Source organism: Mytilus galloprovincialis, chromosome 1, assembly GCF_965363235.1.
Source record: "Mytilus galloprovincialis chromosome 1, xbMytGall1.hap1.1, whole genome shotgun sequence".
NCBI classification, from domain to species: domain Eukaryota; kingdom Metazoa; phylum Mollusca; class Bivalvia; order Mytilida; family Mytilidae; genus Mytilus; species Mytilus galloprovincialis.
The window spans coordinates 86,250,401-86,269,874 of NC_134838.1; the positions used below are offsets into that span (position 1 = coordinate 86,250,401).

At 33.0% G+C, this 19,474-nt stretch overlaps 1 protein-coding gene across 1 annotated transcript in view; it reads left to right on the top strand.

Moving 5' to 3' along the window:
- Positions 1 to 5,876: 5,876 nt before the first annotated feature.
- LOC143042863 (uncharacterized) overlaps positions 5,877 to 19,474 on the top strand; it is a 30,038-nt gene continuing 16,440 nt past the window's right edge. Inside the window, exons 1-8 of the mRNA XM_076215350.1 lie at positions 5,877 to 6,031; positions 10,292 to 10,429; positions 12,526 to 12,701; positions 13,287 to 13,645; positions 14,862 to 14,965; positions 16,407 to 16,543; positions 18,527 to 18,673; positions 19,213 to 19,418. Coding sequence (XP_076071465.1) covers positions 10,295 to 10,429; positions 12,526 to 12,701; positions 13,287 to 13,645; positions 14,862 to 14,965; positions 16,407 to 16,543; positions 18,527 to 18,673; positions 19,213 to 19,418 — 1,264 coding nt within the window. The 5' untranslated portion in view covers positions 5,877 to 6,031; positions 10,292 to 10,294. The remainder of the gene's footprint in view (positions 6,032 to 10,291; positions 10,430 to 12,525; positions 12,702 to 13,286; positions 13,646 to 14,861; positions 14,966 to 16,406; positions 16,544 to 18,526; positions 18,674 to 19,212; positions 19,419 to 19,474) is intronic.

Sequence of the window (19,474 nt, forward strand, 5' to 3'; positions counted from 1 at the left end):
TTTTCTATTTTTTTTTTTTTTTTTTTGGGGGGGGGGGAGGGGAGGGGGGTACCTTCAGATGTTTTTACTGAACACTTATTTCTCTTATGCGTGTCATAAAAATCTGATTCGATATGTGAAGGAAAATGTTTTTTAAATGTGGATATTGTGGATAAAACAGACGTGAAGCATATTATTTTAATATATTGTGTTTCACATTTTAATAGAGTGTGCCTATCATTTTGAAAAATTGGGGTTCTCATTTTTTCAAATATTGTGCTTAACATTTTACAATTGATGTTACTTTATAATGATAATGATAATATGTTTGTATTTGATTTTATAGGATAACTGTTTTTCTTTTTAATTAATTTTCTTTACAAATAAAATTATTTCTTCATTTCAGTTATTATGTAGAATCCCTGAGTTTTTTTCTAGTGATTATACATAATCCCTGAAAATTTAAGTGATTATATATAATCCCTAAACAACCCAGTGATTCTACAGAATCCCTGACAATTTCAGGGATTCTACATAATCACTGATTATACAAATTCACTGTAACATATATAATGTGATAACACAGGAAAAAAACTATGTTGCTTGGGGCTTTATCTGCGGGAACAATCATTTGATTACGGATTAAATTATGTCAGCTTTGAGTTCGTAGAACAAACACCCAATAATCAATCAATCAGACCACATAAGTTTGACATCTTTTCTCAAAGAATTTGCAGGTTGACAAGCAATTGTTGAGAAAAAGCACATTCTAATATTAACCGGGAGTTTTACAAATCTTTAAACTTCCCCAGTATCTTTCAATGAATTGAATGTAATTACAAATTTTGCATCGCCAGTTTGCTCAATAGCCATCAATCTCAGGCATGCGGAAGCAATCTTTTTGTTGATTGTATTAAGTTTTCAAAAATCTGTACAAAGTCAAAGCTTTGTCAGGTTTTTCAAGTAATGAGACGTGTGTAGAAGAAACACGTGTCAAACGTAACAAAGAATAAGTCTAGTATCTGATGATATTATCGAATAGTCGGGTTTAATACTGTCAGTCATCGACAGGACAAATAACAGGACTTGCACCATCAGTTTAAGGCTATTTGTCTCGTATCACACATTAACTTAAGTTTGCTTTGATCAATTGATTTAAAACTGTATGCTGTCGATGGGATTGATAGAAGAAAGCTCCCGTTCAGATTTTTGTTGTGGGACTTTTACTGTCATTTTCAAAGCAAAGAATCATATTCTGTACACTTAATCCAAGCTCCAAACGAAATCAACTTTTTTTTATCAAGTCGAGTTTGATTCCTTTTTAATTTACAGAAGGCTTCATTACACTGAACAAAAAATCCGAGGACGTATACCTTGTTTGGATACCTAAACTTCACAAAATTCATACAAACATCCGTACATTGCCGGCTCATCTTTATGCTTGACGAAAGAATAAACTATTAGTTTGACAAAGATTCTATCTGCAGTAAAAGAGAGTCTTCACAAATACTGTAATATATGGATTATAACAACGTCTGGATAATTTATATTTCGATCTTTCTCCGACATTATATATATATTAGTTAAATCAAAACTTTTGATATTTCTACCCTGTATACCAGCATTCCCAATGTGAAATTGAAAAATCTACAAGAAATAATTAACAATGCTTTTCCACATAAAAATTGTAGCATACGGTATAAATATATGTCCTTGGGATACCATATGGCATATTTTCTTAATAGAGAACAAATAGGTAAAATATGCTACACAGAGGAACAAGTGATCAGTATGCTGGAGTTTCTTATTGGCAACATATTGTTGAATTTGGAGGTAAACTAATTCAGCAAATTGTTAGCATTCCGAATGAAACGAACTGTGTCCCTTTCTTTGCCGTCCTCTTTTTATTTTCGTATGAATCAGAATTTCTGAAGAAGATCAAAGAAGACAGATCATTTATTTTCACATTCAGAAATATTGATAACGTTCTTTCCATTACATGTAAAAATCCAAACTAATTGGGTTCCATTAATACATATCCCAGAACTAGAAATAACAAAAAAAAAATTAAAAAAAAAAAAAATACACGGCTTCCTCGATCTGCCTCATGTTCAAACTTATACCTTAAATTTGACATAAGCGGCGCATCTAAGTACCAGAATCTATGACAATAGTTATCAAAGGTACCAGGCTTATAATTTAATACGCCAGACGCGCGTTTCATCTTCATGAGATTCATCAGTGACGCTCAGATTGAAAAAGTTAAAAACCAAACAAGTACCAAGAATCTACCAATTAAGTTGAAGAGCATTAAGGACCTAAAATTCCAAAAAGTTGTGCCAAATACGGCTAAGGTGATCTATGTCTGGGATAAGAAATTTCTTAGTATCTCGAATAATTCATACTTTTGCAAACAGTAAATTTATAAAAATGAACATATCATTGATAGACATGTCAACACCTAAGTGCTGACTACTGGGATTGTGATACCCTCGGGAACGAAACGTTCACCAGCAGTGGCATCGACCCAGTGGTGTAAATAGTTATCAGAGGTACCAGGCATATAATTTAATATGCCAGACGCGCGTTTCGTCTTCATAGGACTTATCAGAGACAAAAGAGGAACGAAAGATACCAAAGGGACATTCAAACTCATAAATCTAAAACAAACTGACAACGCCATGGCTAAACATGAAGAAGACAAATAAACAACAGCACACATGACACAACATAGAAAACTAAAGAATAAACAACACAAACCCCACCAAAAAACTAGGGGTGATCTCAGGTGCTCCGGAAGGGTAAGCAGATCCTGCTCCAGATGTAGCACCCATCGTGTTGCTTATGTGATAACAAATCCGGTAAATAGTCTAATTCGGTAGGTCACATTCATGAAAGGGAAGGGGATTGTAGTTACGACGTAAGGAGACGATTTTAATTTTGAAATTATTAATTTCAACCACCTGAGTATAGCAGTTGTACTTCATCTAGATCTGATTATTATTGGATATCCATTTTCCAACTCATGCCGTATTCAAGAGCTTGTAGCTGGTACTGCAGACTTTATAACAACCTAACCTGGGTCTGAGCAAAAAGTTGATGTTGTCAAAGAACGTCTCGTCCTGTTTCAAAACGTTCATCTAAAGTTTCCAAGACCTTATTGATAAATTTCCTTATCAACTACAAAAATAATAATTGATGGTCTTAAAGTATAAATTCTAGAAACTGATGTTGTTTTATCGACATCTTAATTACGTGTTATATAGTGTTCTTTTATTTTTCTTTGTAAATTTTAACTTTTACTGTTTAGTCTATTATCTGCAATATCCATTAGACGCAGCTCGGTACTTATACATACTGTTATTGGGTTATCGTGCTATGGTAAATTGTTGTAATCGTGTCATTAGTTTTTGCTTATGTGCTTTGTCTGCATGCTTTTTTTTTTATTTTTCTTTGTTGACATATTTGTTTGTTTTTGTAGTGATTAAGACTATTACACTGCTGCACCCCTATTATTGACACCAATTTGTCTGTTTGTATTGTTCAAACACTGTTGTCAATATACTGAATGGTATTTTATGCGATTGTCACTCAAGTAAAAGGTTTAGCTAGCTTTATAACTAATCCATCATTTTCTACATCAGAAAATGCATGTACCAAGTCAGAAATATGACAGTTGTTATTCATTCGTTTGATGTGTTTGAGATTTTGATTTTGCAATATGATTAGGGATTTTCCGTTTTAAATTTTCCTCGCATCTATAGCTTCATGCAAGAAGTTAGCAATATCCTTTAACTATACTTTCCGCTACATAGATGATGTTCTTTCACTAAATAATTCAAAATTTGGTGACTCTGTGGAACGCATCTATCCAATCGAGCTAGAGATAAAGGATACCACAGATACAGTTAAGTCGGCCTCATATCTTGACTTACATCTAGAATTTGACAATGAGGGTCGGTTGAAAATAAAACTTTACGACAAAAGAGATGATTTCAGCTTTCCCATTGTGAACTTTCCATTTCTAAGTAGCAACATTCCAGCAGCACCTGCATACGGGGTATATATCTCCCAACTGATACGATATTCCCGTGCTTGCATTTCCTATCATGACTTTCTTGATTGAGGGTTGCTGCTCACAAGGAAGCTATTAAACCAAGAGTTCCAAATGGTGAAGTTGAAATCATCCCTTCGTAAATTTTACGGACGCCATTACGAGTTGGTTGACCGTTATGGAATAACCGTTTCACAAATGATATCAGATATGTTCCTTATGTCGTAACTAAAATCCCCTTCCCTTTCATGAATGTGACCTACCGAATTAGACTATTTACCGGATTTGTTATCACATAAGCAACACGACGGGTGCCACATGTGGAGCAGGATCTGCTTACCCTTCCAGAGCACCTGAGATCACCCCTAGTTTTTTGGTGGGGTTCGTGTTGTTTATTCTTTAGTTTTCTATGTTGTGTCATGTGTGCTGTTTTTTGTTGTCTTTTTCATTTTTAGCCATAGCGTTGTCATTTTGTTTTAGATTTATGAGTTTGACTGTCCCTTTGGTATCTTTCGTCCCTCTTTTATACATGCATGTAGCAAAGCTATTCAAAGGCTGGGTCTGAGTTCATGATGTTCAAACCTCAGGAAGACAAGAGTGAAATTTCTGTGAATCTGTAACGGAAAGATGTATTATGGTGAGATAATTGCTTGTTCAAATTGCATGAAGATTAAAAAAAAAGTAAAACTTTCAGTTCACTGAATTGAGTTACTGATGGTAGAAAGGGGCTGGACTTTCCTTAATGTTACTAGAACAATGTTTGCACTAGCCCAAGAAAGAACATATTGACAGGTGATTGATAGTTTCGTTACCGTACGAAGATAAGCATTAAACAAGGTGATAATTTGAGCCTCTTCGCCATCTTTAGTAATCATGTGCTGCTTATAACAGTGCATACCGACCAGTTCACTTATGATTTCATTTTAATAGAACAGAGAACAACAGGTGTAAGCTGTTCTTGTCATATCAAATGATATTCAATATCCATGATAAGAACTTGAAAAATAATGCAGCTGAAAAATGAAAATATAATGTTATTTCTAGAAAGAGAATGTAATATGTGATATTGTCAAGTAAAAAAAAAACTGGGGAAATGATGGGTTGTCACATCTTTTAAACCGGATAGTTGTCATCGGCATACTACTCTAGAACGCTTTATAATATCTATATGGTCATCAATTTAAGCTGGGATCCTTTAAATTCTGTATCCTTAAAACAATTAGATCATTGTTTTCCGTTCTTTGACTTGTACGTTTTCCCCCATTTATTCTCTATTCGGCTTAATGTTTTTGGTCCAATTATCATAGTTGTCCATCCAGTATTCTCTATTATGTAAAACTCATCCAGACCCTTACATATATTTCATAATGACTTCGTCGAATTCTGTGTGTGCACAGCGGAGAAGTAGCCGATTCAAATTCAAACATTTGTTTCGTTCGTTGAAATCAAACACACGACACCTCCGCTCCGCACTGGTGAACATCAAGGTGCACTCGATCTGTACAGATATATATATATATATATATATCCGAGTTTGTCAAATATTCGTAAAATAAGTTGATGGTATATCCTCTGACACTTCGGTTAATAAAAAAGAACAGTATACGGAAACAGCGTAAAAATTTATGAAAAACCTTTACTGTGTTTCATAAATCAATATTTCGGAACAAACTATAGTTTTACTCCAATTAATGATATGCAAGAAATGCTTATTCATCCGCAACACCGATATTATGTTCCTTTGGGAAACAACAACTAAATTAATGAGGTGCAGCATGGAAAATCTTCCAACAAAGAATTTTATGAATAAACATGTTTAAATGTATATTACATAAAAATCAGCCGGGATGAAGTATAAATAATCGGGGATATATTTTCGAGTAGTCAGAAAAAAATACAGTGTTATGCGGTCTAAAATGGAAACTAAACGAACACTAGATTATCGAATTAATATTTCCGTTTTATTATTCAAGATAAATCCATAGGACATTTGTAAGGGTAAGAATTGTTTAGTTCGTTCAAAGCTATGCCAGAGAATATCAAATTATTACAATCCTGATCAACTGTCCTAAATTGTGACGGTTGTTTGAGCTGAATAGTTAGAAATCTCGGGAATACATTTTTGATTGTGTTGTTGTCACGTATTTTCAGGTAACTGTGACAAGATGAGAAATTATAAGTCAGCACAGTGATGGGATGGTATGGAGTATCTTATATTTAATTGCAAGTGTCGAATTAACGATGCATAGTGACAGTTTGATCAAAAGTTACTTGAACTATGTAAGCAAACGTTCCAGCGGCCGCCATATTGAACGAAGTATGCTGCGTTTCCTGTTTACAAATTTTGATGGGGAATAATGGTTTATTATTCTATTCTGTATTTGTCATAAGACAATTATACGTCCCCTATTACACTGATTGCATAATCAAAACAAGTGTGTCGCTTAATAACTAGGGAGATGATTGAGAAAGAAAGAACTATTCTGTGGTCATGTAATAGTATTTTGCCGGGACTACTTTTCATGTTGGTGATCACCGGTACCCACAACTTGGGCAGAGAAATATGAATAATAAAAATCTTGAAAGTTAAAATAACATTCTCAATATGACTATTCCTTAACACACATAAATTCTTGTATTGGAAACTTCTGAAGTCAAGTTGTTAAAAATCAAAACAGCTGATCTGTAAACCTTTTGCAGATTTCTTCAGGAGGGTGGTAATACACCTTATCGCTAATCCCGGCTGACCCAGCCGCTTTAACTTTTGACACAACAATCACTTTTCCATTGTGGCGTCAGATATTTTGTTTTATGACGTCAAAATTTTACGGGAACCTGTGTGATAGCCATCAATGGTGGACAAGTAGTGATAAGGTGTATTGAGATACCTTCATGATGAATAACAGTAAAAATTCTTGCCAAATGACGTTAATGGTAATTTGTGGTGCATGATGATAAACTATGCACTTTCTTTAAGACGATAAAAAAAGTGAATGATTTTGATGAATCATGTTACTTTTTTTCCAAAAATAACGGTAACGATAATTATTACATTGGTTACAATGAATTGTATTGATTTCCCAGTTAAATAAAAACCGATAATTTCACATGTGAAATAAACATGGTTATTTCACTCTCTGACGTCATACAAAAATAGGCGTCAAGACGTCGATAATGGCGGATCAAAAAAAATTGAGAATGCGTAGAAAAAAATATAGTTCCTTACATGTTTTACATTAATTTCTTTAAAAAAGCCATTTGCCAATGTAATAAAAAGAATAACTACTTAAAGAATTCAAATATCGAAAAATATTCAACTCGAAACCAAACAACACTGATAATTAACTAAGCGCTACGCACATTCGTGAATTAATGTGTTGTTCGGTCACTCGGTGAATATTTTTCTCTATTTGAATTCTTCCATTAGTTATTTTATAATTATTTGAGACCTCTGACAAATCACAACAAGGAAATTTTGACAAATCACAGTAATCTTTTAATCAATTTGATGCTAACGGTAGCTGAAAATGGACGTTTGACGTCTGATGGTAAAGGGCATTACTACCCTCCTTTAGGGATATATCAGTATATCTCATCATCTGTGTCCCTTGATGGACTATGATGAGCAAAGTTTTCCCAAAAAGTAAATTTAATTAATTGAACTACTTGAATAATAATTAGTAATCAATGCCTAGTGATCAAAGTAGTCTTAACTACTTTATCACTAATCATGCTAATCTAGTCAACACTGAAGCTGTTTAATAACAAGTGGAAAAAATACAATTATATAACAGTCTACAAATGAAAGTTTAAGTTATAAACTGACACAATTGTAGTAATATGGTCGGGTCAAAGAATAAAACATGCAGGGTTTCCTCCGGGTCAATTATTTTTTTCGCCACCTCTTTCGCCAAAATAATACATTTTTCGCCAATTTATTATTTTTTTTCGCCAAAATAATACATTTTTCGCAAATTTATTATTTTTTTTCGCCAAGTAACGTAATTAATTTTTTCGTTAAAAATTTTCCTTACCCCCCTAAATAAGATGAGTTTGCCCTATTAATGTCCATGATCAATCTCTCAAACTTTTTGCTTCGAACACGTGCATCGCAGAGTGGATAATAAATCCTTTATGTGACGTGACAGACGCCATTTAACCATATTATTTTGTCAAACAATACTATCAACACCTTTATTAATTAGTCATTTGTTGTTGATAGCTATAAAATGCAATCAGCTGATTATTGATTTTCTGTCAAAATCGTAACGAGTTCAAGGTGAATTCTGAGTATTGTCTAATCAAGTAAAGTTCGAGAAACCCCCAAAAAAGGAAATAAACAACATGGATGAAAATAAGGTCAAATAAAAATATATGTGTGGTTCCAGTTACATACTTTTAAAAAATAGGGTCGGTAGGTCGGCAAATTTTTTTTTTTTTTTTTTAATTTTTATTTTTGAATGTCAAAATCCGGAAAAAAATCATGTGTTTACCGAAATTGTTTCCGGTATTATACACGCTCCAACCGGAAGTCAACCATTTTTACATGTGTTTGGTTGTAAAATAAACAGTCATGATACGTTTTTAGTTAATTTTGTTGCATTCTGTTATGAATTGTTGCATTTTAGCCATAACAGATACTTGTGATGGAAATTCAGATGACAGAAATCTATGAATTTAATTTTTTTAATTCACAATCCTCAAAATTTGATAGTTTGAAAATTTATTTTTCTGAAATGAAAAAAAAAGTTCTAGGGTCGGGGGGGTTTTAACTAGGGTCGGTCGGGTTACTGGAACCACACATATATTTTTATTTGGCCTAAATTGTTTTCTATATATTTAGTTCGCCAAATTCTTTCGCCAATGACGAATTTTAAGCGCCACAACTATTATTTTTTTCGCAAATTGCGAAAACAGCAACCGCCAGCAAACACCCTGAAAACATGCAATATAGCGTTGAACAGTACAAAAAATAATGAACTTATTATAGTAGTATACAATTGCAGTGCACTTTACATAGATGTATATGATCATTAAAACTAAACTACAAAAAATGTTAACCAGGAGCGAATAATCTCTCGTAACTTAAGTCTCACCACTTCTCCATATGATTACGAAGGAGAAGAAACCCTTTTATTCTCGAGTATGACTTCTGCAACTCCATAATTATGTCTTTCCAACAAATGAAACAACACGTGTTTAATGGGCATTATATCACGTGTCTTTAATGTATTAAATGGGTACCTGATGAGTTATTGGACAGTATACACGATACACTGTATATGAGCTGACATAGAATAATATACAAAGATGCATAAATCATTGTAACCATTTGCTCTTCAATCCAGGTGTCATGGTAGCCTAGAACCTTGTATGAAACTTAAAATGGAAAAGTTGAAATGCTTCATATTAAGCATTGAACATATACTAGTAGTTCTGTAGACATGATATAGACTAGCCCAAACAATTCAATTATATGAATTGCTTACATGTTATTGTATATATAAATAGATCCTGTAATGTTTAGAAAATAAAAGCCCATATTCAACATGTCTTTTGAGCTTCTTACAAAATATTCAGTAGCCCATCTGGTTTTGAAAGTTTCCTCTAAGTACATACATTGTACATGTACATAGGCTGGGCTAACAAATATATTTTTTCTCAAGTTAAACTTGATACACAATGCAATCTATCTATTTACCTCATTAATTAAGTGGAAACATGTTTATAATTATTAAACAGTCAGAGCTCAGACATAAATAAGTCTGAATCTGCTTGTGACTCATAGAGGTCTAAATTCGTAAGTTTTAGGATTCGTCTCCCTTTAATGCAAGACAAAATACGACTTTAATAAGTCAAATATTGTTAAGCAAGAAATGATTGACCAGAATCAAAAAGTTGCAAATATCGACTCTACAAGTCGATAAGTTGCCAAAATTGGAAGACCCACGCATATTTATAAAAAGGTCATGCATCTAAATCAAATAATGACAACATTAGATAGCTCAAGTCCTTGTGAACTCTCAGACAGGTTTTTGCTGTCATAGGTGGTGTACTTTGGCCACCAAGTCAAATTAAGTTTTTTTCATCAACATAAATAGACTTAAACAAGTCTGTCATTTTGTGACTTAGATAAGTCTTAAAATTGAAAACACATTTTTATATTAAATACATGTTTTGACTTCTTTTAAGTCAAAAACAGAAATCAACTTGTTTATGTCTGAGCTCTGACTGTTAAATCTGATTTGTTTCTTTCAGATCATGGAGTCATCCAGTGGGGGAAGTAACATCCCCAAAATTATGGTGTTTAGACCTACCATGGAAGAATTTAAAGATTTTGCCAAATACATCACATATATAGAATCACAAGGTGCACACAAAGCTGGCATAGCAAAGGTAATATATAAACTTATATATATTTACTTGTTTACAATAATGACAATGTTTACCTTTATTTTTATTATTTTGTTCAAATATGATTATATAGCATACATATAGATAAAGGAAGATGTGGTGTGAGTGCCAATGAGACAACTCTCCATCCAAATAACAATTTAAAAAAAGTTAACCATTATAGGTCAATGTACAGCCTTCAACACGGAGCCTTTGCTCACACCGAACAACAAGCTATAAAGGGCCCCAAAATTACTAGTGTAAAACCAACGGGAAAACCAACAGTCTAATCTATATAAAATAAAAAACGAGAAACGAGAGACACGTATAAATTACATAAACAAACGACAACAACTGTACATCAGATTCCTGACTTGGGACAGGTGCAAACATTTGCAGCGGGATTAAACGTTTTAATGGACCCAAACCTGTATGTTTATAGTTGAAATGACCGTCAATATATATATTAAAAAAACCACAGCATTCATATACTTAGTTTAAACATATTTTATTGTTCAAATTGACATATATCTATACTATTAAACGAGAAGACCTCATTTTGTGTGTCACTTCTCTTCCTTCCACGATTTATTAATCACCATGCCTCTGTGTTCTATAGGTAACATGCATAGTCGCATTTGTCATACATTCTTATGATTATTCAGATTGAGTTATTTTTGGAGAAAAACGACAAAAAAGGAGTCCGGATATTGATTCCGTCATCAGACTGGCTCTTAGTCATAGATAAGACTTCCGGTTTAAAACAACCAATCGTATGATAGATAACAAAAATCGAAAAATAGATAAGCCAATCAGAGTGTTCTCCATATCATGGTGTTTAGATCGCAAGAACTATTATACTTCCTTAGAGAGGACAATTATTTTACGTGTTTTATCTACATGTAAACTACGATTATGCTACTTTAATATATAGATCCTCCCTGTATTCACTATTTAAGGGGTCATACCAGTTGCATATATATTAAAATAAGTAAAACATGTGGAAACAAGAATGTGTCCATTGTACACTGATGCCACCTCGGCACTATATTTACTAAGTTTCGAGTTGATTGGACTTCAACTTCATCAAAAACTACCTCAACCAAAAACTTTAACCTGAAGCGGGGCAGACGGACGGACATCACGAACGAACAAACGAATGCACGGATGTACAGACTAGAAAACATAATGCACATAAATGGGTCATAAAAATTTATTGTTGAAAGTGAAAGTAGTGATTTGGCAAAAATGAAAGTAGGATAGAGACTAGAGGGAGACAAGACCTTTTTCGGGACTTCGGGATCGGTTGTTTTTAAGCTCGGGATCTGGGGATTGATCAATACAGGATCCAGGAATATATTTTTCGATTTCGATATTTCGGGATATGAATTTCTTTAAATTCTGCATCTCGGGATTTCCTGTTTTTAAGACCCGGACTTCGGGATCAGGACCCCTCCGACCATCCCTCAAATTATCCTTAGTCGGACGCAGTAGTCATTTAACAAGATTCGTATCCTACCATTGGCATGTTAATAAGGCTCTCAAAAGAAAAAGCACTGATGGATCCGATTGTCCCAGAAGCATATTTTATTAGACTAATAATGGTCTATATATAAGTAGTTACATTTATTTCATGTTTGAAGCGGTGCAAATTTTTAATTTAATTTTGACTTTTACCAAAAGATGCATTGTAGCAAAGGAAAAGAATAATTGTGGTCTGAGGCCAGAAACACGAAAATTGTTGAATTTAACAGAAAGGAAACAAATATTGAACTTTGGAAAAAGGGAGAGGGCCTTTGATACCTTTTCTGAAATTCTCCAGGATACATAATTATCTTTTACAAACATCATCCTACAACAGTTCACAAGCTGTATATGCCCGCGATTTCGCGGGTGTGTTCTAGTATATGTTTAAACTAACTATATGAATATTATTGTTATACTTGAAGAAAAAAAATAAGGCTTCATGTGATGGTAATAATCAAAGAAAAAAGAAGACACCATATATGTATTATGTAATATATTGCAATATTTTAAAATGGCACCTTTGAAATGATATGTACATGATGTAAAATAATTTAGAATTTTAATTATTTAAGATTATTCCACCAGCAGAATGGAAGCCGAGAAGAAATGGTTATGACGACCTTGAAGTGACTATTCCTTCGCCCATTACTCAAGTGGTTACAGGATGTCAGGGCTTGTATCAGCAGTATAATATACAAAAGAAAGGTCTGACTGTGAAAGAATTTGAAAAATTAGCCAACAGTGAAAGGTATGTGAAGATAGCAGTGACAATCGTTTTAACTGTTAATTCACATTTGAAATATTGATACACTGAAATTTCTTAAGGGTTATTCCTGAATTAATTATATGGAGGATTTGTTCAAAGGCACCTAATAGTAATAATGAAGTTGAGTTGGAAACAACTTTTCACACAATAATTCATTATATATCTCAAATTGAATGGATTAAGGTTTTAGGAAAATGTGTCTTCCAAACTTGCATTACATTTAACAAGTTAACAAAACAGAAATTAAAATAATCAAACATCTAGAGGTCAATGTAAAAAAAGACATAGCTCTCTAAACTAGAAGTTGATATATAGTCTACAGTGTATGCAAAGTGATCAGTCCTCAAAACTTATTAATGTAGTATTGAACGCTTGTAACGCACTCTGTATTTCCTTATTATACAACACAGATACCGTCAGAACTAAATTGGTAATTCACTAGCTGACCAAACCATTAAACATCAAATCATTCTTCAAACTAACATTATTTTCCTGTTATATTTACATAACATGACCATACTGGAGTTATGTAGTTAATTAAGTTATTTTATATTTTTTATCCAATAGATACAAGACTCCTAGACATTTTGACTATGAAGAACTTGAAAGAAAGTATTGGAAGAACATAACATTTGTGAATCCAATCTACGGGGCTGACATATCAGGAAGTCTGTATGATCCTGATCAAGATATATGGAACATTAATCGTCTTGGAACCATTCTCGATTATGTTAATGGAGATTATGGTATCAAGATAGAAGGCGTTAACACAGCTTACTTATACTTTGGAATGTGGAAGACGACTTTTCCTTGGCATACCGAGGATATGGATTTATACAGCATTAATTATGTTCATTTTGGTGCACCAAAGAGTTGGTATGCCATACCCCCAGAACATGGAAGAAGACTAGAAAGATTAGCTGCAGGTAAAATATTTTTAATTAAGTAAATATGTCTGTGTTAAGAGAAATGAGAAAATCATTTTGAAATTGTCCTAATTGTTGTACATGTATTGATTTTTTTCTTTACTTCAAAGATAATTTGATTGGAATTTTAACATTATTTTATCTCAAGTTTTTACAGATGCATATTAAATTGAGATATAACTGATTTAATTATATTTATTTCTTATATATTTTTAACCGGATTTTTGTGACAAAAATGTCGGTTATTGATTTGGGGATGTACGGCGGGCGGCCGGTCGGTTGGTCGGGCGGGCGGCAATCAAATGTTGTCCGTGCATTAAATCATGAACCGTTCAACCAAAGCTTTTTAAATTTTAATATGTTGTTACTGACAACTAAATGAAGGTCAAGTTCAATAATGGCGATTTTGACTTTTACCGTTCAGGAGTTATGGTTCTTGAAACATTGAAAAATGGAGTTTCCAGTCGTGTCCGTGCATTTACTCATGAACTGTTCTACCAAAGCTTCCCAAATTTTAATATGTTGTTACTGATGACAAAATAGAGGTCAAGTTCAATAATGACGAATTTGACTTTTACCGTTCAGGAGTTATGGTTCTTGAAAGATTGAAAAATGGAGTTTCCAGTCATGTCCGTGCATTTACACATGAACTGTTCTACCAAAGCTTCCCAAATTTTAATATGTTGTTTCTGATGACAAATTGGAGGTCAAGTTCAATAATGACGATTTTGACTTTTACCGTTCAGGAGTTATGGTTCTTGAAAGATTGAAAAATGGAGTTCCAGTCGTGTCCGTGCATTTACTCATGAACTGTTCTACCAAAGCTTCCCAAATTTTAATATGTTGTTACTGATGACAAAATAGAGGTCAAGTTCAATAATGATGATTTTGATTTTACCGTTCAGGAGTTATGGTTCTTGAAAGATTGTAAAATGGAGTTTCCATTCACGTTGTTGCATTTACTCATGAACCATTCAATCTAAGCTTTTCAAATTTTAATATGTTGTTACTGATGACAAAATGGAGGTCAAATTTGATATTGACGATTTTCACTTTCACCATTCTTCAGTAATGGTTCTTGTGATATTGCCAGGACACAAATAAATATAAATAAATCCGGTTTGCTGTCGTTGTGACAGCCTCTTGTTTGTTTGTAAGATTGTGATGTCTTTTAAACATTAAGTCACATTACATAAGCAGATTCTTTCTTTTTCAGGATTTTTCCCTAGCAGTTACCAATCTTGTCCAGCTTTCTTGAGACATAAAATGACACTTATCTCACCAGCAATCCTGAAGCAATACTCTATACCCTTTAACAAGGTAAGAATTTCTACATTAGTAAATACTAAATATTCAATATAGGATAGCTATCCATCAGACTATAATATAGATCTGAAAAGGGGATTTATAGATACAGTAAAACAAAGTTGTCCTCACAATCTCAATAAAAGGAAAGGTGCCCTCACTATCTCAATAAAGATAGATTTTTGTTGATATAAGTTTAGTTATTATACGACAGCAAAAAAAACTTTTGCATCGTATAATGGTATCATGTCTGCGTCGTCGTTGTTGTCGTCTGCTTCGTGTCCGAAGACACATCTAGTTTCCGGACAATAACTTTCATTTTAGTAAATGGATCTCTATAAATTTTTACCAGAAGGTTCAATAGCACTAAAGGAAGGTTGGGATTGATTTTGGGGGTTATGATCCTAACAGTGTGGGAATTAGGGGCCAAAAAGGGGCCGAAATAAGCATTTTTGTAGTTTTCAAACAATAACTTGTGTTTAAGGGTATGAATCTCTTTGAATTTATACCACAAGTGTCCATACCATAAAGGGATGATTGGTATTGACTATAGGGGTTTTTGCTCAATTGAGAATTAGGGGCAAAAGGGCCAAAAAAGGGGTAAACCAGGTTTTTCTGGTCAATAGACAATTAAGACAATTTAAAAGCAGTGTAAGGGAGGTAATTCAAAAACATTTAACATACAATGTTGGTTATGTTCTGATTAACCTTCCTTACAGGACTTGTAAATTATGTATAAAGAAATGACAGGTTTTGGCAATTGCAAAAAAAGGGGGGGGGGTAGCAGTTCATTTTTTTTCCAAATTTCTCAAATTCCAAATTTTTGAAAAGTTTAAAGAAGAAAACTTTAATTTCACAATATTGCGCAATAGATTTGTAAGATCTTGACATTTGTTTTGTGTCAGCAACTCATATTATGTCAAAAATTTGATCACAATCCAAATACAGAGCTGTATCAAGCTTGAATGTTGTGTCCATACTTGCTGTTAGGGTCAACCTCTGCGGTCGTATAAAGCTGCACCCTGTGGAGCACCTGGTACTATACATTTATTTCCACATACATAAATTTGGTTAGTAAAAACTAACCAGTTTGCCCTTCATCAACATGGCCAAGGGAAATAACTGTTAACTCATTATGGACTGGCATCGAAAAACTTGGGTAATCATTATGAGCAATTTCCCTAAATGTAGAAGTTAGAATTGTAAGATTTATCAATAATATAATATTTTGACATTGAATAGAAATGACAAGTTTGATTGTTTTTGGACCCAGGGATTTTGACTGTTAGCTTGTCTAAATTTAAAAAAGTGTTAAAAATTAGTGAAACAGTGAAAAATTTAACTGGAATTTGGAGTCAAGGATATGAAGCATTCATGCTTTTAACAAATGTTTGGGGTTTGAAGTGAGAGGAACTTAAAATTTTAAGTATGTATAATTCATTGTTTTTATTTTCAGATCACACAAGAGGCTGGAGAATTTATGGTCACATTTCCTTTTGGTTACCATGCAGGATATAACCATGGATTTAATTGTGCTGAATCTACTAACTTTGCAACAGAAAGATGGATTGAGTATGGAAAAAGATGTCATCAGGTAAGGTTGCAACAATTCAACTTTCAGAAAGAAAATGGTTGATTCTAGTTTTACTTTCTGCTCAATAATTTTTGCTGATACAGTAGACTCCACCTAATCGGATATCGGTTAATCGAATATATCGGCTATTGTAATATTATTTCAAAACACCGAACCATTCCCTATACATTTCAGTCAAAATACATCGGATAATCGAATATCGGTTATTAGAATATATCGGCCAATTGGATAGGAATATTCATGGAAAATGTGTGAAAACCATGTACAATCGAATATTTTGAAATAATTTCATATTTTTTATGCCCCACCTACGATAGTAGAGGGGCATTATGTTTTCTGGTCTGTGCGTCCGTTCGTTCGTCCGTCTGTCCCGCTTCAGGTTGAAGTTATTGGTCGAGATAGTTTTTGATGAAGTTGAAGTCCAATCGACTTCAAACTTGGTACACATGTTCCCTATGATATGATCTTTCTAATTTTAATGCCAAATTAGAGATTTTACCCCAATTTCACGGTCCACTGAACATAGAAAATGATAGTGCGAGTGGGGCATTCGTGTACTGAGGACACATTCTTGTTTTTACAGGAAATGAAACCGGAAGTTACGCAATTACGAAGTTTAAGAAAGTTTCAGTACAGAAATGTTTCATTTTATTAATAAAAACGATCTTTCATAGTCAAATAAAACATATTTTTTCTTATTGACTTGTTTATTTTATGAATTTGATATTATATTCTGCCCAAGATGTGTTTGTTATGTGTTTATCCAAATGTGATCGTTATCATTTACTTCACAAACAATGACACGACAGAAATGATAAACTGTGCGTGATTTTCATCAATGTTTATTAAATATGAATGAAATGTACCTCTTTCTCAACAATTTATTAAAATATATATAGAAGTCCCGTGTAAAAACAAAGGAATCGTGTGTCAATAGCATGTCCCAGGTGAAAAAGAATTATGTAACTTGTACACACGTACGCCATTTTCCTAATTTACATAATATTCAGCCTTTTATTTTGAACCACGACAGATAGGATAGAAAAAGCAAAATTAATTTTACTCATCTTGATGCCCAATTTTATAATCATAAACATAGTTGTATTACTTGAAATTGGAAATGGGTTTCATAAATAAAAAACTGTAGGAAATTAGATCCGAGTACGATTACAGTTAGAAGTTTATAGTCGGCATGAATTCGTAGCTATTAATAGAATTTACCTGTGGCCTACTTCCGAGAATTCATAGCTATTTTTAGCTTTTACCTGTTTTAACACACAAATGAAACAAATTACGCAAAAACAACAAGTCACATTATTTAAATGGTACATATTTTATTCAGATAATCAACACATAATTAATAATTAATAACCAATAGACAGACAGATAAACAAAATACATTTTTATCAACTGATCGATCTGTTACTCAATCAACCGAATGATCCGAACTTGTACCTGAAAAAACAATGAGATTAGTTACAAATTTCCATTAATAAAGCAGCTATAATAGCTATTGGTATCTTAGGGTTGTGTCTGTCAATTTTGAAAAAAAACTTGGAGGAATATACGTTCATCGGCTAATTGAATATATCGGACAATCGGATATTTTTAGCTGACATTTTGGGTATCCGATTGGCTGGAGTCTACTGTACCACTAGTTGGAAAATACATAAAATAAAATATAGTAACTATTAATAATAGAATGTTTTTTTACCTTCTTAATTTAATTGCAAAATGAAACCAAAATTATGGAAAGGGGTAAATTATGTTTGTGTAAGTTATTGTTTATAGGAAAATTTGTGATAACTTTTGATTTTGACACTTTTCTGTTCTCTTTCTAAATCAGATATATAAGATTAATTTGTATCTAATTCTAAACAAAATTACAGGACATTCAAAATTCTTAATTGTTTATATTTGCATTTTTTTTTTTTTTAAAGTTTTGTAAATAAATATATTAACCATAAATCTTATACATTATTGTGCAAATGTAGGAAAGATGGAGTTAAAATAAGCATGGATACATTTGTTAAAAGATTCCAGCCTGAAAGATATCCTTTTTGGAAAGAGGGCAAGGATATAGGACATCACCCTGAAGATGATCAGAGCAAATTATATCACAAAAACAGGTATTTATTTTATTTTTTACACGCTTGTCAACAATAGACCTATACTTGTATTTCACTGCCATTCAGAAGGTTTTTGAAGAATTCTTGAAAACAATCTCGCTGTGACTTTAAGATGAAGAACAGAAATAAAAGTGCTGTTCTTTTGCCTTTTATGTTTTTTGCTGTGCCTATACTGATTTTGTGTCATGAATGGATACCCCATATTCTTTCTTTTTCTACTTTATAATTGTACTCTCACTCAAGGAGGGGGTGCTATATTGCATTTGTCTTTTCCACCCATCCAAAAATATTTCCCATCACACTTTTGAACTGAACAACTTTATATTTGGTTAGCAGACTTCAAGTGATTAGCTAAAGATTGTAAGCACTCTATGGATCTGCTGACAATAATTTCCTACTTGCTAATACTTTTAGATTTCAATACATTAAAGAATTTAAACATTTTCTACCTACATTTCTCCACCACTAATGTACAGACAATTTGATGACATGGTTAAAGAATGGTCAATGTTTATTTACATTGTTTTGTTCATTTGTAGAGATACCAGCAAATTGATTGGAGCTAACAGTTCAGGGACAGTTTCCAAGAGACATCCAATTTCTACTTCTACAGATGATTCACCAAAGAAAAGAGGTCGACCTAAAACTGAAGATTCATCAACAGATATTAAATCAGAAGTAACGGAACAGAAAGTGCAAAATATTATCAAAAAGATAAAAGAAGACATGGAAAAGAAAACGGATGGTACTTTTCATTTCTTATCCATGTGAATTCTAAACTCTTAATAACTAAACTGCATT